This window comes from Mustelus asterias, chromosome 5 (genome assembly GCF_964213995.1).
Source record: "Mustelus asterias chromosome 5, sMusAst1.hap1.1, whole genome shotgun sequence".
In the NCBI taxonomy this organism is placed as follows: domain Eukaryota; kingdom Metazoa; phylum Chordata; class Chondrichthyes; order Carcharhiniformes; family Triakidae; genus Mustelus; species Mustelus asterias.
In genome coordinates this window covers 105,126,412-105,151,447 of record NC_135805.1, presented here as the reverse complement: position 1 = coordinate 105,151,447, position 25,036 = coordinate 105,126,412, and the positions used below count along the sequence as shown (strand labels likewise).

The 25,036-nt window shown below is 39.0% G+C and overlaps 1 protein-coding gene across 1 annotated transcript in view; it reads right to left on the bottom strand.

Annotated features, from left to right (window-relative positions):
• Positions 1-1,081: 1,081 nt before the first annotated feature.
• The window catches only part of nol10 (nucleolar protein 10), a 58,184-nt gene continuing 34,229 nt past the window's right edge, over positions 1,082-25,036 (bottom strand). The window contains exons 15-21 of the mRNA XM_078213141.1: positions 22,420-22,499; positions 21,894-21,992; positions 20,488-20,577; positions 13,446-13,619; positions 11,007-11,242; positions 9,177-9,279; positions 1,082-1,486 (exon numbers count right to left, since the gene is read on the bottom strand). Of these exons, the coding sequence (XP_078069267.1) occupies positions 1,367-1,486; positions 9,177-9,279; positions 11,007-11,242; positions 13,446-13,619; positions 20,488-20,577; positions 21,894-21,992; positions 22,420-22,499 (902 nt within the window). The 3' untranslated portion in view covers positions 1,082-1,366. The remainder of the gene's footprint in view (positions 1,487-9,176; positions 9,280-11,006; positions 11,243-13,445; positions 13,620-20,487; positions 20,578-21,893; positions 21,993-22,419; positions 22,500-25,036) is intronic.

The window sequence follows — 25,036 nt, the reverse complement described above, 5'->3', positions numbered from 1 at the left end:
TCTCATAAAACCTCTATCGTTAAAACCTCTGACTTCGATAAAATACATTAAATTTACTATTTCCCAATCTGTTGGGACACTACCAGAATAAGGAATCTTGGAAAATTAAAACCAATGTCTCTATCAGCTCTGCAGCTATTTTTAAAGACCATAGGATATAGGCCATCTGGTCATAGGGACTAATCAGCCCAGTGCCTCTTCCCTGATGAGTTCCTCCCTTTTTCACTTCTTGATTTCCAAGAATCTTTCGGACATTTTCTAAGACTTCTGCAGTTAACAGATGCAAAATACCTGTTCAACCCTCTACCTTATACATCAATTCCTCAAACTCACTTTCTTGAGGAACAATAATTTTAGTTACTCTCTTCCTATTTAAACATTTCTAGAAACTCAAATACACCCTTAATTAACAGAGCTACCCCACTGCTCCTAGCCTTCAATCTTTTGAAAGTATCAAATACTGTTCAATATTCTGGTCCCAGCATTGATATTTCTGAAATGGCAGTCAGGTCATACAGGTTTATTTGTCTGCACCCACCTTGTTACAAATGGCCTTGCATTCAGCTACAGAGATCTTAACTCACCTTTTACTATTTTTGAAATCTCTGACCTTATCTGCTGACCCAATCTTAAGCTTGTACACTCTGCCCCTTCCTAACATGACAAAATTGCTGCCCTGCTCTATTATCTCACTATTTCCCTTTAATTTACCAGATCTCCTCTCATGATCCCCTTCCCCCTACTATTTAATTAAAAGCCCTCTCTACTTTCCTCGTTATATGGCTCACCCAAACACTGCTCCCAGCACAGTGAAGACTGTCCCAATGATGCAGCTTCCACTTTCCCCAGTGCTGGTGCCAGTGCCTCATGAATCAAAACCTATTTCTTTCACACCTGTCTTTAAGCAATACATTCATCTCTGCAATTTTATTAAACCAATGCTAATTTGCTTGGGTTTTGGCATCTATAATAAATTGCAACCAAACAACAAGATTGCTGGTTTCATTTGGAACAATGTTAAACCAAAAAGAGCAAGCAGTTTTTGGTTTCTGACTTAAAAAAGGTACCGAACAGACAAAAATGTGAACAAACAATATTTTGTAATTAAAAAATCTTCTGTTGATAAATATACATGATATTTTGTCTTTACAGTAGAGAATGTTATTTAAAAATACAAATTTTCAAGGTCTTGCATCTTAAGTTCTCCAAGTTGTCTAATCTGAAGCAGCAAGTTGGCAAGCATTCCTGTCTGAAGCCACTGCAAATAGCCTTTACGTTTGTTTTTTTTTACTGACAGGCATTTGGAATTATTTGGCTCCCAGTTATTCATTGTGGGAGGCAAAATGGAAACACAAAAATATTTGTTTTAGAAGAATGGCTTCCTTTTCGCTGCTTTGCCTCGGAGGTGTCCTGCAGAACGTCTGAGTCGCCTTCTTTCTTCATGATGTTCCTTTTCAGCCTCGTGTCGTTTCTTTTGTTGCTCAGACTATGAAGGCATGGTTAAGAAAATAATTAATTAGATTCTACATTAAAAATCTGGACATTTCACAGAAGATAACCTTAACAGTTGCTTATAAAAGATGCAATGTACTGTACTCAGGATGTCCATGCAAACTTTTTCACATGAAATTAACATTTAAGCGTAGAGCCCTAAATGCCAGTATTTTAGGGAGGGAAGGTTATTGATGAAGCAGGTGAAGATGGTCGAGCCTTGGCACAAACCCGAGGAATGCCTACAGTGATGTGCTGGGACTGAGATAATTAAACTCTAACAGCCACAACCTTCTGCTCTTGTGCTAGGTGAGAGTCTAGCCAATGGAAAACTTTTCCCGATTTCCAATTACTCCAGTTTTGTTAGGGTTCCTTGATGCGAGGCAGTCACTCTCGCCTTACCTAGAGTTTTATTCTTTTGTCCATGTTTGGACCAAGGTTGTAATGAAGTCAGGAGCTGAGTGGTCCTGGTGGAACCCAAACTGAGCAGTGAGCAGGTTATTTCATAGAATCCTACAGTGCAGAATGAGGCCATTCAGCCCATTGAGTTTGCACCAACCACAATCCCACCCAGGCCCTATCCCCATAACCCCATGCATTTACCCTAGCTAGTCCCCCTGACACTAAGGGGCAATTTAGCACGGCCAATCCACTTAGCCAAAGTCCAAACATGTGCAGGTTAAGTGTTGCTTGACAGCTCTATTCAATTTGCTGATGATAGACAGTCTAATATCAAACATAGGTTTGCAACATTTCTCTTTATTGATTTGGATAATGTCCAGATACACAAAAATGCTTTTAATGAGAATATTACTGGGATTTCTGGGGGTGGAGATATAACCTCATCCTTCTCCTGGAACCACACTCACTCTCTACAACTTGTTTAAAGAAAAGCTTACGGTCTTTTTAGGCCAGTGCTCATGGAACACAGTATTTGCTACATCATCAGTGATGACAATTGTTATTGTGAATAAAACTCCAGAAAAGGAAAGGAAATATTTCTTTCAAAACAACGGATGCTAACTTGTTGTTCATCATCTCCATTGTTCTACTTTTTATCTCAAGTCTGTCTTAGCTAACTCATTTCACATGGCAGCCTCAAAAATAAGTCAAAAGACAAATTAATGGAGCTAGCTTTAGCAAACTAAACAAGAGTCAGCCAAATTGTACCCTGACACATTAAACCCAAAAGCACCCTGCGAATGTACAACTTTAAACCAATTCATTATTTCTAACTACAGTACAAATCACCTATTAGGTTAAAAAAAGTAAAATCTTTAATTGTAAAAGATTTATACAAATCCAAATCATAAGTGTTTTTGTATACACAATAGGTAGGTTGCATTGTTCATGAGAGGCTTTATTTTGGAGTTCCTCAGATTCTTTTTCTTTAAAAGAATATAAACCTCTTTTTGGTCCAAACAAATGGATCACACCTAAGCTCTGCACTCCTGCTACATCCAGTTGTGCAGGATGGTGGACAATTAAACAACTAACTTGAAGAGACTCCACAAATATCCCCATTCTCAATGATGGGCACGCAGCACATCAATGCAAATGACACAGGAATTTGCAACCATCTTAAGCCAGAAGTGCCAAGTGGATGTTCCAACTCAGCCTCCTCCTGAAGTCCCCAACATCACAAATGTTAGTATTCAGCCAATTTGAATCACTCTGTAGTATCAGGAAATTGCTGAAGGCACTAGATACTGTAATAGCTATGGGCCTTAACAACATTCTGACAATAGTAATGAAGACTTCTGCTCCAGAACTAACTGCACCCCTAAACAACCTGTTCCAGTACAGCTACAACACAGGCACCTACCCAACAATATGGAATTACCACCAATTACCACCTCATCAGTTTATTCCTGATCAAAGTAGTCAAGGAGTCGTCGACAGTGCTTTCAAGTGGCACTAACTCAAATAATTGTTCACCAATGTTCAATTTGGGTTCTGCTAGGACCACTCAGTTTCTGACTTCATGAGTGCCCTTACACCACATGGACCGCAGCAGTTCAAAGCGGCAATTCAGCACCATGTTCTCAGGGGCAAGAGGGGATGGGCAATACAAAAATGCTGGCCTAAGCCAGTGGCACCCATATCCCATGAAAGAATTTAAACGCAACACAACTAACATTTCTTGCAGGTAACTAACATTTTCAATCAATAGTTACAAATGAAATGTCAAGCTTAATACTTGAAAGATTGCAAGGGTACTTTTCCACTTTTAAAATCAAAACCAACATTAATGCATTAAATACTAATAACAATGCTATTGATTTTATTTTTATTTAAAATCAAAACCAACATTAATGCATTAAATACTAATAACAATGCTATTGATTTTATTTTTATCTGCACATTATCACATTGAAAATGCCATAAATTATGCTCAAACATTGACAGACATACTTGATATAAAGACTCAAAAACAAGGTAAAGATGAGGGCTATGCTTTCTGTAAGCTGCCAAAAAACAGAAATTTCCTTTATGTGTGGATGTATAAATCTTTTCTTCCAGAGTGTTTCTGGTGCCAGATTCTCCTCTAACCCCACTTTCCTTTCCTCCTCAACAACCCCACCCCCCATAATAGTAAATATTTGGGCTTAACGTTGAAAGTGTTTTTGCTGAGAACAGAACATTTCCTACTTTTGCTATTCAGTGTCAGCAACAAATGTCAAATATAGAGCAACGTGTCATCAACTCTGTCCAACAAGGCAACCTTATTCCCAACTGAAAATAGAGCCCCATTGTACCAGTGTGAATTTTTTCCACTCCCACATCAACGATGAACAACTGCATTCTGATTTAACATGAATAATGTAATTTTAAAAATAATCTCCATAAGGGAGAATTATGTAATGTAGATACGGTGCTCATCTGGGTAAAACACTTATCTAGCTTCATTCTGTTGGTACTGAGGGTACCTTGAGATAGATTTTTGTCTTCACTCCCCAGGCAACAATTTGTTAAATTACCTATCCATTGTTTGTATACCTGATGCAATCCCCTACGGAAAGTTTGCAATTTTTCCAAAGCAGTTATGCATATTGCTGGAGGGTCTATGCATTATCTCAGACACAATGGTGAATGATTATATGTATTGGATTGAAGTATTCTTACTTGGACAACCAAATTGAAACTTAACCTAAAAAAAGATTAGAAAGTTCAATCTGAATTTCAATTGCAATGCCCACTCAAGGTCAGTGAACATAACATGGATCAGTGACAGATCATGCAGACCTCTGTTCAAATGGAGAATCCTTTTTGCAAGGACCTGTTTTTCAATATTAGGATGACGTTGCAACTAATCCTACAGCACCAACCCAGTTAATTCTGAAGAAATGTTTGGAGTGAAGCTTCTTTAAAGACATGGGGTGGCATCAGTAAAATATATTACGTATGAGACCAAGATGAGAGAGCACTCAAGAGTTAAACAGATCTGTGAATCAGGAAGTTGAGTTCCATACCAGATGAACAGTTGTAGACTGCAGCTGACAAGTGTTTTGTCAAGCATGCATTTATCAAGTCACAGCACTTTCTTTGCATACAACCAACTATTTGCATAAAATTTCCAAGTTGTGCACCTTACAGAGAAAATTTAGGTCTTTTGCCTATGTAGACACAAAGCATATCAATTGCTTACATTTATTTACCAAAGCATTTTTACAACTGCATGCCATTTGGCTCAATGTTTTTCCATTCACTAAAATACAATTCACAAAAAGAAAAAAAAAGTGTCTAAGGCAACCAAGAAACAAAAACAATTTTGCTCCTTTTAGCTGTTGTGATAGTTAGCAACCCACTCCACTACATATTCCAGAAAATACAAATTATTCACCTGATTAACTTATTACTCAATCAATAATTGCACTTAACTTACTCATCCATCACTACCCATAGTATACACATAATGCCGACCTCATCAACAGCATCGACCTCAAGTACCAACCTATCCCAATAAGAGTCATGCCAAACCCATCCACAGTTCTACTCCACCAGCCACTCCAAGCCCATAGCTACTTACCAAGTACATTTATGCATTTATCTTTAAAAATGTCAACTGTACTCCTAGGGAGACAATCTCAAAGGCAGAATCTTTTTATCCGAATGCCAACCTCTCCCCGCTTCTCTAAACAAATTTTGACATTGACTATATTCCAAAGCCTAGTCTCTCCTGCTCTGCCCCAACTGTTTGTCATTCTTCTGCCTCAGCTGTTAAGGAATGTCAGTCATAGGTGTCTCGAGGCACAGATTATGGCATTCCACCTCCAACACCGAGCCAGTATGATCTGGTTCTTCTCCAAAATCTCAAAGCAATGCATTAGTTTGAAGCCAAGAATTTAATTGAAAGAGCATCAGATACAACAGTCTAGACTTTGCTTTCAAGGTTAACTGAAGTTAATAGTGCTCGTTGTTATTTTACGTGCAAATGGTAGAGTATCTTTGGTGAGGATCAAATGTGCAGTTAACTCAAATATTTAAAATTTGCTGTCAGAATCGTTCTGCTTCCCTTTGCAAAAATGGCACTCTCGCTACTGGCTCATCACTAAAAGGCACTGAATGATGTCAAGTTGCTGCATTTGTACAGCAGAAATGAATTAAACCCACTACAGAAAGTCAAGTCTTGATCATTCTAGTTAAAGCAGTTTTAACAGCATGACAAAAATGTAAATTACTGCCAAACAACATTTGGCACTGAAAATTACCATTACAAATAAAAAAGTGTCATTCCTTCAGGTCTTAATTGGAGAGTAAGATGTCAAATTGTAATTGATTTTTAAAAAATTGCTTCTCTTCTCTCAACTAAATCTCTTACCCTTTCATTTTGCTTTCTGTACTCAATTCGACATTGAATTCACAGACTTCCTTCTCAATTCTTATGCTGTTAATTTCAGAATACTTTAATCTGATTGGTTTGAAGATAGACACAGCTCCTCGCCGCAACCTGTTCACTAAGGTCTCAGATGCCCAGTTTCACCTTGCTGCACCATCAGTTCACACTTTCAGCAATTGTAATGCAAAAAAATTTAATTTGTGTTCACACATCTAATCAACAAACATATTCAACTGGTTTTGTTTTTATTAAGTAAAAATTAGGGCACGATAGCCTGCAGATAGCTTTTTGAAACCTATGAGCACAGGAAACAGTGGGCCATTTATCCTCAAGCTTATTATGCCAATGACATCACGGCTGATCTAGGACCTAACCCCACGTATCCACCTTTGCCCCATATACCTTAATATATTTTGGTTAACAAAATTTAATCAATCTCAGATTTAAAATCAACAACTGATGTAGCATCAATTATCATCACAGAAGACACTGCCAAACTTCTACCATTCTTGTTCGTACAAGTGTTTCCTAATTTCACTTCTGAAAGGTCTGGTTCTAAATTTTCAACTATATCCCCTAATCTTAGACTCTATAAAATAATTTTTTCTCTGTCTCTCAATTTCTGGAAAGCTGTGAACAAATCACCCTTTAAGTTTTCTAATTTATTTGTAATATAATCCTGGTTTGTGTAATCTCTCAATTTAACTTTTTTTATTCCAATAAACATATGCTACACTCCCTCCAGGGCCAATGCTTCCTTCTTTAGACGTAATGCCCAGCATGCTCTCAATACTGTAGGTGTGATCAAACCTAGGCTTTGTATAATCAGTCAGTCACTGCATAACTGCTTTCCTTTTTGTATTTAGTCCTCCAGATGGAAAGGAAAACATCCCAAGTCCTAGGAGATTAACTTCTGTACCTGATCATGACATTTTATTGATCCATCACCTCAACCCTAATGTTGCTGCACCTTTACTATCTCTAGCTTTTCATCATTTAGAAAGGACCTGAAAAGGATAGAATATGGTACTAAGTGAATGATCTCACATTTGTTAACATGTTAGATCATTTACCACAGCTTTGCCCATTCATATAATCTGAATATTCTTTCAAAATTTTTCATCCATTTAAACAGCTTAAAATGCTGCCCATCTTTGAGTCAAGAAATTTGGATAGGTGTTATTATCCCATCCCATTTAAATTATTAATAAATATTGTGAACAGTTTCAGACTCTAGGAGATTCTTGTGGGACACCACCAGCCACATCCTGCTAATTACCCGAGCACCCGTCCATTACATCAACTTTATCACCTGCCACTCAGCCAATTTCCTAACCACAGAAGCAATTTTTTGAAATTGAATTTCAACAAAATGTTGGGTTTTAGGGAAAAACCAATTGCTGAACAAAAGTACAGCAATGTCACAGCAATAAATTAAGTTTAAAAAGTAATCAAAACAACCAGAATGCGAAAGGATCAATGCGTGAGTGGGCAAGTGCGAGTGGCTGTGTTAGTATGTGTTGTCGAAAGCGAGTGAGGAATCTGAGACTGGGTCCAAGGCAGACTCATATTCGTTAACTCAGACCAAGGTCGGAGCTGCGACCAAGGCAGCTGATGACATGCCGCTCACCCAATTGCAGGCTGGCTCCTCCCTACATAGGCAGTGCATGGAGAAACGGAGAAACCAGCCTGCGATTGGGCAAGTAGGCAGAGTATTTTTAAAATTTCTGTCAGGGAAGTTTTGGAGTTGGGCAGTTGCCTACACTACAACGTAGCTGGCTGCATGAAAATAACTCATGGACCATGCCTCGGACCAGCCTGAACGAGACTGGGTGGGTCACAGAAGTGTCATGCAATCAAACCTGGTTTCAGGGGCCACTACTTTATTATATCCGGACCCAGCAGATCCATCAGAACCGGTTATCAGTCAGTCTGAGCCAGACTCTGAAAATGGCTACAAGCCATCACGCAGCCAGCCAAAGTACTTAACTGGTTTACAAATCCCGACTGCAAAGTTTATCCGAGAACCAATCTCCCAGATTTTCAATTATAAGAAACCTTGCAATCTGCGCTGAACTCTTCACTTTACAAGACCCTCACTTTATAAGACCCATGCCTCAACTTTAAATCATCAAACCCATTCAAGAAATTCCAGGCCTGCCATATGGGAGACTGTAAATCATAAATCAGAAACTGTGAGGTGCATTGTCTTGTGTGTGTGTGTGGACCGTGGGTGTGATGGTGTTAATTTGGGGTAAGTGTTGAGAATAAATAACCTTTGTTTTGAACGCATGAAAGCTTGCTGAATTAATTCACTGGAATACAAACTCCAAGGGTAAGTAAATACAACTCTTTCCATACAAAACACACTGAATATTTTGTCCGTGGCAATTTGCTTTGGCTCACATTCGAGAGACTTATCAAATGGCTTCTGAAATCCATTTCAGTAACATGCATAGACATTTTTCTGTGACTAGTTACCTATTCAAATAATTCAATCAGGGGCTGGCTCGGCATAACAAACCCTTTACTAATCACTGTTGGCTCTCTTGGATCAACTGAAAATTTTCAAGATATTCAGTCACTATGCTTAACGACATGCACTAGTAATTTTGTAATAAAAGACATTAGGCCAACTGGTCTACAATTCTTAGGTTCCCCTCTCATCTTAAATAGAGGGATGACAGTTATCCAACTTTGGCAGATTATAGTTAAGGTACCTGCAATGCTCTAACTTATTTCTTTTAAAATCCTGGAATGAGGACCAGCTGGTCCTGGGGATTTTTCACTCTCTTACTTTCTCGCTATTGTATCCTCATTGTTAAGAACACTGGAATTAACTCACCTTTTTAAGCGTGAATGTTAACTGTTTACTGCCTACAGTGGTGTCAGATAGATTGAGTGTTCCAGTCTTTTCCTCATGTTTCAAGCGATCTTCAAGTGTAGTTCTGTATATCAGGAAAATGTCAAAGTTAGAAATTAAGTTGCATACACTTCTATTGGATGTTAGTGTCAAAAATATAGGATATGTTGAATGAAGCTGATCGGTAATTTTTTAGAAGACTGTCAGCCATTAGAATTCCTTAAACATTTCCCCCGTTTCTTCCACTGCCCATCCCTTCTGAAAACAGGCATCATGGTAAGTTTGTGATACCCCATGTGATTAAAAGTGTACCTCAAAACATAGTGGCTGCATACAGCTACTTATCAGGTTATACAACTAATAAAATATTCTCAAATTGTTTCTTTGCTGACCCAATAACCACATGTGTACTTCTAGTGGATATCAATATTGTCATCAAAGGATATGACCCCTCACTAATTCTTTTCACAGCAAAGTCTAGGAACACTGAAGGTACTTCTACCGATGGTGGGCTTAAGTCTGCTAATGCACACAGACAAGGATCAAGGACGCATTTTGGTTCATATGATTCAATACCACATCATACAGTGCATTTGTCCACAAAGACATGGAGTAGGCATACCCTATACTGATGAATATTGAAGAAAATTTATTACTTAGTGATCTGGTGCAGGGCTGATGGAAGCAGGGTGGGGAAATATGTGGCTGGGAGAATAGGGCAGTTGCTATAAATAACTGGCATATTTATTATTTTAATAGCTGTCACATCATTTTTACATTTGCAACTGTAAGAACAAACTTCCTTTATGCAATGCTTTTCATGTCCTCTGAACATCAAAACTTATCAACCTTTGATGTTCCACCACAGTTATAGAGGTAAACTTGGCAGTCAAATTGCATGCTGCAAGGTCCTTTAAACAAAAAGTTAAATGAATGACTAGTTACTCTGTTTTTGCTAGTATTTGCTGAAGGAGGAATACTGTGCATTACAGAGAGAACTCTTCTTCAAATAGCACCATAGAATCTTTTATAACACCTGATCAGGTAGACAAGGACACCTTAATGCCATCCAAAAGATAACACATCTGACAAAGATCACCTCAGTTTAGTGCTGAAGTGTCAGCATGGAAAAAGGACCCATGCCAGAATGGAACCTGAACCCTCAACTGACTCAGAAACAAGAGTGCTACCAATGAAACAAAGCTGACACTCAAATAATAATAAAATATACTCAAATATTGTTTTCCTTTAAAATTTTTGATGGAATTATTGCCCAGATACCCCTCATTTGAGAACAGGGGAGGAAGGTTGAGCAACATTATGCCTCACAATAAGAGCAGGACCATCAGCCCCTCAAGCCTATTACATCATTAAAAATGAACTCTCTTCATTCATTGTGACTCCTTATCCCTCAATACCATTGGTTAGCAAAACTCCATCAATCTCAGATTTAAAATGGACTAGAGTTAGTATCTACTTTTTTTTCATGGGAGAGTTCCACAATTCTACCAAACTGTGAGAGACAATGTATTTCCTAACTTTGCTCCTGAATGGCCTGGCTCTGACTCTAAGGCTAGATCCCGTCACCCAAGACTCCCTAACAGCAATGTTTCTTTCAAAATACCAAAGACCTCAATCAGGTCACCTCTTCCACATTCCAAAGAATACAAGTCTAATTCATGTAACCTCTTCATTATCTAAACCCTGGGACTTTGTAACAATTTACTACCTCCATTTACTATGAAGGAAATGTGATTTAAAAAAAATCTTTTTGACAATATATATTTATTAAAATACAGAAGCTGCACTCACTTGAGCAGCTTCTGTTTTCGGGCAGCATCATTAAAACTTCTGAACTCTTCTCCAGCTTTGATCTCAAAGAATTTTGGTTTTGAAAGAGTTTGCTGATCACGTTCCATCAGTTTCAATTTTTGTTCTCTGCGCAGCAGTTTGTGCTGTCTTTGGACCTCTTCAACCCAGCCTCGATCATCATCGGAGCTTTCAGAGCTTTCTGCATCACTGGGTTTTCCTTCCAGCTCTTCTTCCTCCTGCAGATCATAAAAGTGCATTTGTAAGTACAAATGTGAATTCTGAAAATGTCCAATATTTAAGAACATATTTGTTTTGCTCCTGTTATTCTTGTGCTTAAATCATTTATATATGCCACTGTTTCGGCTAGTAAGAGTTTTAACAACACCAGGTTAAAGTCCAACAGGTTTATTTGGTAGCAAATACCATTAGCTTTCGGAGCGCTGCTGGTGTTGTTAAAACTCTTACTGTGTTCACCCCAGTCCAACGCCGGCATCTCCACATCATGACTGTTGAGGCTAACCAGCTTTCAATTACGTCCAAATGAATTATACATTAAAATATTTTCAAATAAATAATTAAATACCAGCTTAGCTACTATGACATTTTGCATAACCCAACTTTCAGCCTTATTTGAATACACCATGTTTAAGGGAAATAAGACACATTCTCGTGTGTTTTAGCCCCAAGCTATTTGAAAGACAAATCACTGTAAAAGTAGGGATTTTTTTTCTCAAAGTGAAATTGACTTCAATGCCACAATTCTATGTTTCACCGTCCTCAACACATGAACTTCCCTCTTATCTTTACCACAGCTTTATTACCTTTACATGTTTATCCTAAAATGATCAGCAATTAGTACTCAAATTATTCATATTTGAAAGTTATTAATTCATGATTACTACTACGGGTTGGAACATTATTGACCATCTGATCATCCTGCTGCCTACACTATGTGCATCTTAAACACTTCAGTGAATTATCTGGCATTGTCTTTAAGATCTGGCACTATGCATATCCAACAAGTTACCCATTAGGCCCTCCACCAAAACTATTTATGGCTGACAAGCTCAGTTTCAACTGATTTCATATGTGGTATAGTTATAGCTCATGACTTTTTGTTGTTTGTGTTTTCATATAAATGACTTCCTCCATCTATCATCCGATCCTAGTGCATCCTTTGCTACTGGGTCAACAACTTCAAATCACAATTGCATACAAACTTCAGACCACAACCATGGCCACCTTCTCTTAACAAAATCATAGAATCCCTACAGTGCAAAAGGAGGCCGTTTGGCCCATTGAACCCACACCGACAACAATCCCACCCAGGCCCTATCCCCATAACCCCACATATTTACCTTGATAATCCCCCTGATACCAAGGGTCAATTTAGCATGGCCAATTCACCTAACCCGCTGGAGTGTGGGAGGAAACTGGAGCACCCGGAGGAAATTCACGCAGACACGGGGAGAATGTACAAACTCCACAGTCACCCGAGATCAAAATCCGGGTCCCTGACACGTTGTGTCACCATGCTGCTGTTTCACATTTTGAGAAACTGTTTCTTACCAAAAAATGAAACTCAATGCTCTTGGATCTCACCTTCATTACCAATATTCTTGGCCTTTGACCTAAAAAGGTATCTATGAACAAGGAGCAAGATTAGGCCATTCAGCCCCTTGAGCCTGCTCTGCCATTTAATAAGTTAATGGCTGATCGGGCAAGAACCTCAAATATGCATGCCACCTACTCCTGATCAACCTGGCCATACAACAACTGGCTTTATACTACAATTAGCAAAAAGAACTTGCAGCCTAGGTGGCAGATGAATTATTTGGGTCTTGTATTTGTTAAATGGACATCGCAGAAGGTCATCTCTAAAATTGCAAGCAGTGTGTGTGTTCACATCTATTTATGGCCAGCTTTATTTGACTTTTAATCAAACTTCAAAGGCTACTTGAGGAATATCTGCAGAGCACACAACCAATTCACCAGTATTGGCATAGGAAAAACATTGTTATTTAATTGAACTTAAGCTGCTGTAGATAAAATCCATGGCGCTTAAGTAATTTCAGCTGAATGTAACTTTTAGTAACTTGTCAGTTTCCTGAACATATAGATCATATCTAGAACATAGCATGAAACATATTATTTGCCACATCCTCTTCAGACATTCTTCTGGCTCTTAAAAACTTAATGCTGATTTCACCTAATTGCAACTCATCTTCTACTTTACTCTCTAATTTTGACGATGTACTGATTATGGGACCTTTTTCTGAAAAAGAGACCAAACTTCATTTTGGCAGATGCATTACAACAAATATTCTATCTTCAGCATCATCACCAATTAATGTATAATGTTTCTTTAAATCTGCACTTAAGACATCTTATTTATTTTCATTGCTATTAAGATGTTGCTGCCAATCATGGAAGCGTCACCTGTTCAGTCTCCGTGAGCTCTTGCAGTTGCTTCAGTTTTTTCTTCCTTTTTTCTGAGGCTTTGGACACGATTGGGTTTATCAGTCTGAATTCTTCACTGGCTTCATCCACTTGAAAGTTTGGATTTTCAAACATGACCTTGAACCGCTCATCTCGTAGAATGTTGGGCAGACTCTGAAAAACAAATAAATACGGCTCCCGTTATTTAATTGCTTGATATTTGTAACAAGTCAAGATAGATATAATGTCAAAGTTGTAGGTCAAATTTTAGACTTTTATTAGGCACTTTTGAAATGGTAGTACGTAGACAGTTCAGGTTAACCTTTTTCTCGAATTTCCCTTAACCTAGAGATGCCTCACCTTTGCTAAACAGGTAACCTTGCTTACCATTGATGGCTTAACTAAAATCAGATTCAATGTGTACTCAGAGTCATAGGCTTTTACAGCACAGAAAGAGTCCATATGGGCAATCAAATACCTATCTATTCTAATCCCCTTTTCCAGCACTTGGCTTGTAGCCTTGTACGCTATGGCGTTTCAAGTGCTCATCTAAATATTTCTTGAATGTTGTGAAGTTTCCCGCCTCTACAAAACTTACAGGCAGAGAGTTCCAGATTCCCACCAACCTCTGGGTGAAAAAGTTTTTCCTCATCTTGATAAATCACCTGCACCTTAATTTAAATCTATGCACCCTGGTTATTGACCCCTCTGCTAAGGAGAAAAGTTCCTTCCTATCCACGCCTTTCATAATTTTAAACACCTCAATCAGGTTCCCCTCAACCTTCTTTGCTCCAAGAAAAATAACCTCAGCCTATCCAGCATCTCTCGATAGCTGAAACACTCCAGCCCAGGTAACATCCTGGTGAATCTCCTTTGCACCATCTCTAGTGCAATCACTTCCTTCATATAGCGTGGTGACCAGAACTGCACACAGTACTCCAGCTGTGGCCTAACCACCATTTTATACAGCTCATCACAACCTCCCTGCTCTTATATTCAATGCCGCAGTTAATAAAGGCAATTCCTTCATGACCACCTAATTGACCTGTCTTGCTGTCTTCACACACCAAGGCCCCTGATTCTTTGCACTTCCTGGGGTCCGACCATTGTATATTTCCTTGCCTTGTTAGTCCTCCCAAAAAGCATTACCTCCCATTTTTCAGGGTTAAATTTCATTTGCCACCGTTTTGCCCATCTAACCAGCCTGTCCACATCATCCTGTGGCTTTGCTCCTCCCTATTTACCACATCACCAATTTTTGTGTAATCTGCAAAACGTACTTATCATACCTACTACATTCATGTCCAGATCATTAATGTACATTACAAACAAGAGACCCAGCGCCTATCCCTGCGAAATGCCACTGGACACAGGCTTCCAGTTACAAAAATATCCCCCTCTGTTTCCTACCACCAAGCCAATTTTGGATCCAGTTTGCCCTGGATCCCATGGGATCTTATCTTTATCATCTGCCTCCCATGTGGGACCTTGCCAAAAGCCATACTGAAGTCCTTGTAGACTACATCAACTGCACGACCCTCATCTACACACAGTAACCGCCTCAAAAGTCAATCAAACTTGTAACACATGATCTCCCTTTGATAAAACTATGCTGACTATCTCAAATAATCCTTGCCTCCCCAAGTGGCAATTAATTCTGTTCCTCAGAACTTTTTTCAATACTTTCCGTACCACTGACGTTAGACTCTCAGGCTTGTAATTTCCTGGCTTTTCCCTACTTCCCTTCTTGAATAATAGTAAAACATTAGCTGTCCTCCAGTTCTGTGGCACCTTTCCAATGGCCAGAGAAGATTTGAAAATTATTTTCAGAGCCACTGCAATCTCCTCCCTTACCTCCCACAGCAGCCTGGGATACATCTCATCTGGGCCTGGGGAATTATTCACTTTTAGGCCTATTAAAACCATTAATATCTCCTCCCGCTAAATCACAATTCAGGGAAGAATCAACATCCTATCAATCTATGGTATATGATGTTGCTGCACCCCCTGGTTGCCATAGTTTTGGATGGCCAGAAATTGGATGAATAAATCCACATATTTATTCAAATCCAACTTACAACTCCAGCATTCAAGGGATAACCTGTTTGGTAGAAAATCCAAGTGTGAATTCTGAAAGTTAGCACTCAGCGGGATTAGACTAAGGTTTAGCTTGGAAAGTTGTTTGCATTCTTCCATATGGAAGAGCCTACTACATATTTTAGAAGTAACCCGAGACTACTCCTTTGGTTTTTTCTCATGATTTAAGGAACTTTGGATTGTTATAAAGACTCATAACATTTGTTCAGATTTATTGTAGATAAATTAGATGAATAGATATATTGTGGCATTGTTTCACATCAGTGTACATCCATAACTCCTTACATTTGAAAGTGTTTTACCTCTTCATTAAAAGGATGACTGAGCAGTTGATTATAACTCCTTGGCTCTGTTAACAAACAGAAACCCCATCTAGGATTTGAGTATAATTTGGATTCGCAATTCAATGCAATACTGAGGTAATGGTATATTGCTGAAGGTACTATGTTTTAAAGCAAGGTCTCCCAGTTGTTCAATTACAGGAAAAACTTGCATTATTCAAAAGAGAAGCTGAGGGGCTCCCAATGTCTTGACCAATATTTGCTCAACCAATATCAACAGAGATGGAATCATTAGTAAATCATTTTACTTGCTGTATAAGACCTTGTTGTGCACAAATTGGCTAAACACTTTTATATTTAGTAACAGTGACTATGCAATTGATTATGAAGCAACTTGGATGCCCTGAGGATTTGACAAAGTGTAATCGAACTGCAAGTTTCTTTCTTTGTGAAGACTATCATCCACTGTGATCTAATTATTATTGAAATGAAAAATCTGCTCATAGTATCTTTGCACCTTGGACAGGTTTCAAAACAAAACAAAGAGTTTCCTAAAGAACACAGTGTAACTCTTTCATGCAATGTCAGGCAAACTGGGAGAGCGGACTGACCAACTTGAGAGAGATTATCTTTTTCAACCAAAGCTGCCAAATCATCTCTGCAACAATCACAATTCTGACACATTTACCATAATTCTTATATTATATAATATACAATTCTTAGCTCGTTGCAAAAATTAAAAACGGACTACAAAAGTGGAACCAAAAGAAGATAAAATGGTATTAAATTGTATATGCAGTTTTTAGCCACAAACTAGAGTAAGCAGTATTAAAAATATAGTGAATATAGAAAAATAAATAGGCTGGCATTTATTTGCTTTAATATTTTTTGATCAGACATAGATTTTCTCCAATTTGTATTCAATGTATGACTTGAGTTGTGAGTCAGCATTTTCCATCTTGACCTAGAAGTAACTTGACTTACAGTTTATGAGAATCACACATTGCAGAAGAAGCCCTTTGGCCCCTCGAGTCTGCACCGACAAGTGAGACACACCAGACCTACCTACCTAATCCCATTCTCCAGCACTTGGGGCCCATACCCTTGAATGTTAAGATGAACCAAGTGCTCAAAGGACTTTTTAAATGATGTAAGGCAACCTGCCTCCACCACCCTCCCATGCCGCTCACCCTCTGGGTAAAGTTTTTCCTCACATCCACCTAAACATTCTGTTCCCTTGTGACTGACCCTTCAAGTAAGGGGAACAGCTGTTCACTATCCAACCTATCTAAGCCCCTCAATCTTGTACAACTTGATCAGGTTGCCCCTCAGCCTTCTCTGCTCCAAAGTAAACAACCCAAGCCTATCAAACCTCTCTTCATAATTTGGTGAATCTCCTCTGCACCCTCTCCAGTGCAATCACATTCTTCCTATAATATGATGACCTGAAATAACACAGTATTCCAGCTGTGGTCTCACCAAAGTTCTCGATACATTGACAAGTAGTCAGGCATTATAAGTATACATACACACTTTCAATAAAGTGTGACATTTCAAAAGGGACTTGCATAAGGAATGATTCAAAGTGGTGGGATGACTGCAAATGTACGCACTTTTATATTTAGTAACAGTGATACAAGAAGTGACCATTCATCTATTTGTGATGGTGTCGATTGAGGGTGAAATGTTCGTCAGGTCATGTTCAAAAATCTAAAATATATAAATCAGAATGGTTTTGTAAACACATATGGCAGTGTGAATAATTTAAAATGTTCAAAAACACAGATCACACACAATTTAGGATTGGACTCCCAAACACCTGTCATGAGTGTGATGAAAGACTCCCCACTTGTCTGGTGAGTGCAGCTTCAACAATGCAGAAAGAAGCAACCTACTTGATTGACATCCAACTCACCATGGGTTATCTAAACATCACGTGCAGTGTAGGTCATAATGGTGCAGTCATCAGCATATTGTAAGTAGAGTATATACTGAAGGGTCACTTTAGTATTAGCTGTTTATGTTGAAACTCAATCAAAAATTGTGCAACCAGGTCTTCAACAACAGAGATCGCCATAAGAGGACAAAGGCCTTTTGACTACAATGCTATTGACGTTACCAACTTTCTATACGATGGCGAGACTTGTGTCACTACCTACCAAAAAGACACCTCCTGCTACTGGATAGTTTCCACAAGCTATGTCACTGCAGGATATTCTGGGAAGCGAGATGAACAAACTCCTGCATCACAACCACGATCATGTGAAATCAGCTCCATTGGTCTGGGCACTGGATCCTCATGCCAAACAATCGGCTTCTGAAGCAAATCCGCTTTTCTCAAATTGAAGGATGGCACCAGGTCACAAGCAAAAAAACATTTTAAGGACACTCTGAAGGTCTCATTGAAAAGGGGAAAAATTGACACTGGTGTGTGGGAGGAACTTGACACTAACCACATCATGCAACAAGCTGCAACAGTCAAACTGATCACAAAGTCTTTGCTGCAGAGAATAGCCAAAAGCAGGACAGAGAGCAGAATTGTGGCTCGAGAATCCTTCCTGCCCAAAGACCTGCAGTTCCAGGCAAGTAAAAGTAAGTCCCCATAGTTCCAGATGACCTTTGGATGGGCAGAGTTGACTGGTGGTGATTTAATCTGAGTATCACCACACCTCAGGCAAGGGGCAAGGTGGAGAAGGTGGGGCCTTCATGAGTAACCTCAGCCAGTATGGGAATTGAACCTGTATTGCTGGAATCGTAGTTCAGCCAACTGAGCTAAACCAACCAACTGTTGGACTTGCGTCTTGGAAATTAGTTGGGCCAAATAGATCAAGTGTCAGTGGGGGAATATTTAGCAGACAGTGACCATTGCGTTGCAACGTTTATGATGATGATAGAAAAGGAAAATCCAGAGTAAAAATAATTAACAGGGAGAGAACTGACTTCAGTGGGGCAAGAACGGAGCTGGGCAGATTAGACTGAAACAAAAGGTTGGAGGGAAAAACTGTAACTGAACAATGGGCTAGCTACAAAGCAGAAATAGTTTGTACATAGTCAGGGCATATTCCCTTAAAAGGAAGGGGTGGGACAAACAAATCCAGAGTTCCCTGAATGAAAAAGGGAACAGAAATTAAGATAAGGAAGAAAAAGCATGCATCAGATAGAAATTACAGTTGGTTCAGAATACAAAAGATTCAGAGGGGAGACGAAATAGCATAATAGAGAAGCGAAGGAGAAAATGAGAAGACTGGCAGCCAACATTAGGGGAAATCCCAAAGTCTTCCATAGGCATAGAAAAAAGGGCCGATTAGGAACCTAAAAGCGGATTTACATGTGGAGCAGGGGGCATGGCTGAGGTATTAAATGAACATTTTGCACCATTTTGTTGAGGAAACTCTGTCCCTAGAAGCATTCAAAATTGATAAGTAGGAAGTGTTGAATAAACGGTTGGTATTGAAAGTTGACAAGGCATCAGGACTGGATGAGATGCATCCCAGGATATTGAAGGAAGAGAGAATGGAAATTGCGGGGATGCTGGCCATAATCTTCAGGTTTTCCTTGGACTCATAGGAGATTCCAGAGTTCGAGAATTGCAAATATTATGCCCTTGTTCAAAACAGTTTGTAAGAATAACCCTAACAATTACAGGCCAGTCAGTTCAACTTCAGTAATGAGCAAGCTTCTAAAAGCAATTATTTGGGATAGAATTTATAGTCACTTGGGAAAACGTAGATTGATTAGGAAGAGCCAGCATGGATTTCTAATGGGGGGATGGTGTTTGATTAACTAACTTGCTGGAGGATTTTTTGAGGGGTAACAGAAAGAGTTGGAGGTGTATTTGGATTTTCAGAAGGCATTCAATGCAGTGCCACACAAGAGACTTGAGAGCTGGAGACATTGCAACAAAGATGTAGCAAAACTTGAGGGAGGGGTTGTACTGTATGGCTGCCCACTAACACAATGGTGCAAAGTACTGGTGCCTCATTTTCAGCAAAAGTGCAGGGAGATTCTGGGGAGGGAGGCAAGTGGTCCAGTTTAAAGGGACCACTAGAGTATGCCAATTTTTCAATTTACTAATTGAATGTGCAACCAGAAGTGCTCCTCCTGTTTCAACATTAAACCTGTAAGAAGTTCTCAGCCATTGTTTGCCACCTTTGCCCGACTTCACCTTGCTTTATTCACAGTAGGTCCAGGTCCGGCAGGTGATCGTCAACTACTTTGGACCAGTGCACTTCCTCCTACAATATAACTGACACCCTCAGCATGCTTGTTGCTCCCTGACTCTCAAGAGGCCCAATTTTGAACATCAGTTTTTACAGCAGTTCAGGGTTGTTGCAGGACTTGCACTCAGTCAGATGCAAACTAATTTCTCAGGCTGTACATTTTCCTTCCTGATATTTGGTTAAAATTCAGGTTGAAATAAACTAGTTAGGGGGAGAAAAAGTTCATGCATTAAAAGGATACGTACAAGGGTAAAAACACTTAGGAAGCTAAAGTAATTGAACAAAATTGGAAAAACAGGAAGTACTTCATTCAACACAACTGCAAAGTTCGCAGTCAAGATTTGAAAATTCATGGCTATTTTACATAGTTGCAAATGATTAAAAGTTAGTTTTTAAACAAAATTTCACATGAAAGAAAACACTCAAAAATCAACGCTTTGTTACCTTTCCTTTCTTTTTCATTTGTGCTTGCTCTTCTGCTTCCTCTTCTTCAATAAATTTCATTGCCAGTTCTTTGTTTACCTTTGGTAGTTTCTGTTTACAGGTTTATTAAAAAAGTGAGATTATTAGCAGTCACTTGGTAGCACAGAACTTGACTACTGTTGAGAAATAAGACATGCTGTTGAATCGGTTTGTCTTGCACTTATCAGGACAGAATTACAAGAATACCAAATTTCAAAAGGGAACAACAATTTATACTGAATAAAAAAAAAGGTGCTGATAGGTTGGCAAATGGACTCCGATTGGTACATTCCCCATGGTAATGTCGCTACCAAAGAACAGTTGTCCCTTAAGTTTTTGTTTATTTGAAAAAGGCCTCATACCTGGACATGTTCTTTTGTCAGCAAAAGGCAGGGTCCTCTGTGTGAATATATTTAGCTTCCAGCAAGTGTCAAGTGAGCTACATTGAGCTCAACTAATGATCTTAAATTGGTTTTTAGCACAATTCTAGCAAAATCAGAATTATTCAGTTCAGTGCAATTGTGGAATCTATTGTGCACTTATTGTGCATTATGTTCTGAGTCAGAGAATGAGATGGTTTAAAAAAATATTGTAATTTGCATTGCAATTACGTTGCCTCACCACCAGAGGAGGATCGAACAGCATGGTTCTCAAACACTTGCTATTTTGTAGATTGGTTGGCTGGATTTTTGAGAATACTTTCACACTAACAAAATATTCTCATTCAAATATCATGCTTTATCTATTTAATCAGATTATCACATCATGCATTGTTCCAAAAGCAATGTGTTCTCCAAAGTTATTTCTTAGATTTAAATAACTGCAATTTTTTTGAATGCAATGCCACCTGGGTCACTTTAAAGTGGCATAATTCATCAGTAGGTAGTTAGATGGGATTCAAAATTGGACAGAAATCCATATCAGTTCAATTTTTAGCTGTGGTCCATTTGTATTAACAAAGGCTTGCAGCATATTCAAAACTGCTTTCGTAGAACAAGTGAAAAAGAAAAGTTCCATATTTCGAGAGGGAAAGGCCAAGAAGCTCCACCATGAACTATCAAGTATAGCATTCCTCGAGAAATTACCATTTTTAGATGGAGCAGGGCATACTGAGATTGTATTGGGATTAAAATAAAACAAACATTCTAGCTTCCTGATCTCCAGGACCAATTTAAGAATCTTCATATTTATATGTAAACCATTAATTGAAGGCGGTGTCATGTTTACATCATGTGAAGCAATTCAAAACTTCAAGAAATTATTTGTTAGCCCCAGAATAAATCATGTAAATAAATTGTGGGGTGGGGGGGGGGTGACCATAAGTCACTCAGCACCACCACCTAAATGTCTAGAATTTCAAGAACAAAGTTGAAAAATCAACTTCTTACCTTTACTTGGACTCTCTGAGCACGGGTTTCCTCTATCTTCTGCCTGATTTTATCTTTTCGATATTCTTCATAGGCAAATGGATTTGCCATTGCTTTCACCTTTAAATTACAGCACATAATAAGTAATACAAAACCAAAATACTGAAAAATAAAAACAAAAAATGCTGCAAGTCCTCTGGCAGCAGAGAGTGAGAAACAGATTTAGACAAAGGGTCATTCAGACTCAAAACATTGGCTCTATTCCCTCTCTACAGAGGCTGTCAGATTGCTCAGATTTTCCAGCATTTCCTGTTTTTGTAGCAGGTTTAGTACATCAGGTCTATGACCTCTGGTCAGAATATTCCAGCATTATTTTTGTAACAATTAGGAGCACAATAATTTATTTTTCAATAGGTCCTCTCAACATTGATTTAAGCTGAAAAAGAGATGTGGGGAAAAAAATTAGAACAACATTTTATATTTAGTATTAAGATAAAAATTACTGACTGTTCTTCACTTAAGATCATGTCCTAGCACACTTGCACACCTTGTGATATAGTCGAATATCCATAAAGAAGCCATGCATGTATGCACGAAGCAGTGAAGAACCAATAAGATGAGCGAGGCCTACAGTAAGAGTAGAAAGAAGCACATAAGTACACTTACAAATTTTTACTAAATATTTTGCAATAGTAATAAAATTGTGCCACATTCACACATTATTGATAATTATTAGTATTCCTTCAAAGGATTTATTATTTCCAGTTATAAAACAAAAAACAAAAAGAGATAAATGCTGCCTTGTCCCAAAGCTGTTGTTATACCCTTGCAATATTATTAGAATTGGTTATCCAATCCTTTTTCCTGCCCCGAGAAAATTGTACAGCTTACTAATCAAGAAAATGTTAACTCAATATTCTGTAATATTTTGGGATTTAAGATAATATAAAACTGGCTTAATAAGCTTCCTAGGACTTGCTTCTGACAGTGATTACAGCACATCTACTTTGCAATGTTAACCAGCCTAAATTTGTTTGTAATATTTGACATTTTCCATCTAGTAACTGAGCAGCGTAACTCAGGAAGAATATGTACTAGGCAAGAACTCAGACTGGAATATTGATTAACTAGATCTTACTGAAGTAAACACCAACTTTTTTTACTTCAAAGAGCAAAGGCTAAAGTTGGGGCCATTTGCAACCTGAAAAACATTGTCTACTCTATCAAGGTAATTACAGGCGCATGAGGGAGGAACTGACAAAAATCGACTGGAAGCAGAGCCTAGTGGGAAAGACAGTAGAACAGCAATGGCAGGAGTTTCTGGGAGTAATTGAGGACACAGTGCAGAGGTTCATCCCAAACAAAAGAAAGGTTATCAGAGGGGGGATTAGGGAGCCATGGCTGACAAAGGAAGTCAGGGAATGCATCAAGGCAAAAGAGAGAGCCTATAATGTGGCAAAGAGTAGTGGGAAGTCAGAAGATTGGGAAGGCTATAAAAACAAACAGAGGATAACAAAGAGAGAAATAAGGAAGGAGAGGATCAAATATGAAGGTAGGCTAGCCAGTAACATTAGGAATGATAGTAAAAGTTTCTTTAAATACATTAAAAACAAACGGGAGGCAAAAGTAGACATTGGGCCGCTCCAAAATGACGCTGGTAATCTAGTGATGGGAGACAAGGAAATAGCTGAGGAACTTAATAAGTACTTTGCGTCAGTCTTCACAGTAGAAGACACAAGTAATATCCCAACAATTCAGGAAAGTCAGGGGGCAGAGTTGAATATGGTTGCCATCACAAAGGAGAAAGTGCTAGAGAAACTAAAAGGTCTGAAAATTGATAAATCTCCGGGCCCAGATGGGCTACATCCTAGAGTTCTAAAGGAGATAGCTGAAGAAATAGTGGAGGCGTTAGTTATGATCTTTCAAAAGTCACTGGAGTCAGGGAAAGTCCCAGAGGATTGGAAAATCGCTGTTGTAACCCCACTGTTCAAGAAGGGAACAAGAAAAAAGATGGAAAATTATAGGCCAATTAGCCTAACCTCAGTTGTTGGCAAAATTCTAGAATCCATCGTTAAGGATGAGATTTCTAAATTCTTGGAAGTGCAGGGTCGGATTAGGACAAGTCAGCATGGATTTAGTAAGGGGAGGTCGTGCCTGACAAACCTGTTAGAGTTCTTTGAAGAGATAACAAATAGGTTAGACCAAGGAGAGCCAATGGATGTTATCTATCTTGACTTCCAAAAGGCCTTTGACAAGGTGCCTCACGGGAGACTGCTGAGTAAAATAAGGGCCCATGGTATTCGAGGCAAGGTACTAACATGGATTGACGATTGGCTGTCAGACAGAAGGCAGAGAGTTGGGATAAAAGGTTCTTTCTCAGAATGGCAACCGGTGACAAGTGGTGTCCCGCAGGGTTCAGTGTTGGGGCCACAGCTGTTCTCTTTATATATTAACGATCTAGATGACGGGACTGGGGGCATTCTGGCCAAGTTTGCCGATGATACAAAGATAGGTGGAGGGGCAGGTAGTATTGAGGAGGTGGGGAGGCTGCAGAAAGATTTAGACAGTTTAGGAGAGTGGTCCAAGAAGTGGCTGATGAAATTCAACGTGGGCAAGTGCGAGGTCTTGCACTTTGGAAAAAAGAATAGAGGCATGGACTATTTTCTAAACGGTGACAAAATTCATAATGCTAAAGTGCAAAGGGACTTGGGAGTCCTAGTCCAGGATTCTCTAAAGGTAAACTTGCAGGTTGAGTCCGTAATTAAGAAAACAAATGTAATGTTGTCATTTATCTCAAGAGGCTTGGAATACAAAAGCAGGGATGTACTTCTGAGGCTTTATAAAGCACTGGTTAGGCCCCATTTGGAGTACTGTGAGCAATTTTGGGCCCCACACCTCAGGAAGGACATACTGGCACTGGAGCGGGTCCAGCGGAGATTCACACGGATGATCCCGGGAATGGTAGGCCTGACATACGATGAACGTCTGAGGATCGTGGGATTGTATTCATTGGAGTTTAAGAGGTTGAGGGGAGATCTAATAGAAACTTACAAGATAATGAACGGCTTAGATAGGATGGACGTAGGGAAGTTGTTTCCATTAGCAGGGGAGACTAGGACGCGGGGGCACAGCCTTAGAATAAAAGGGAGTCACTTTAGAACAGA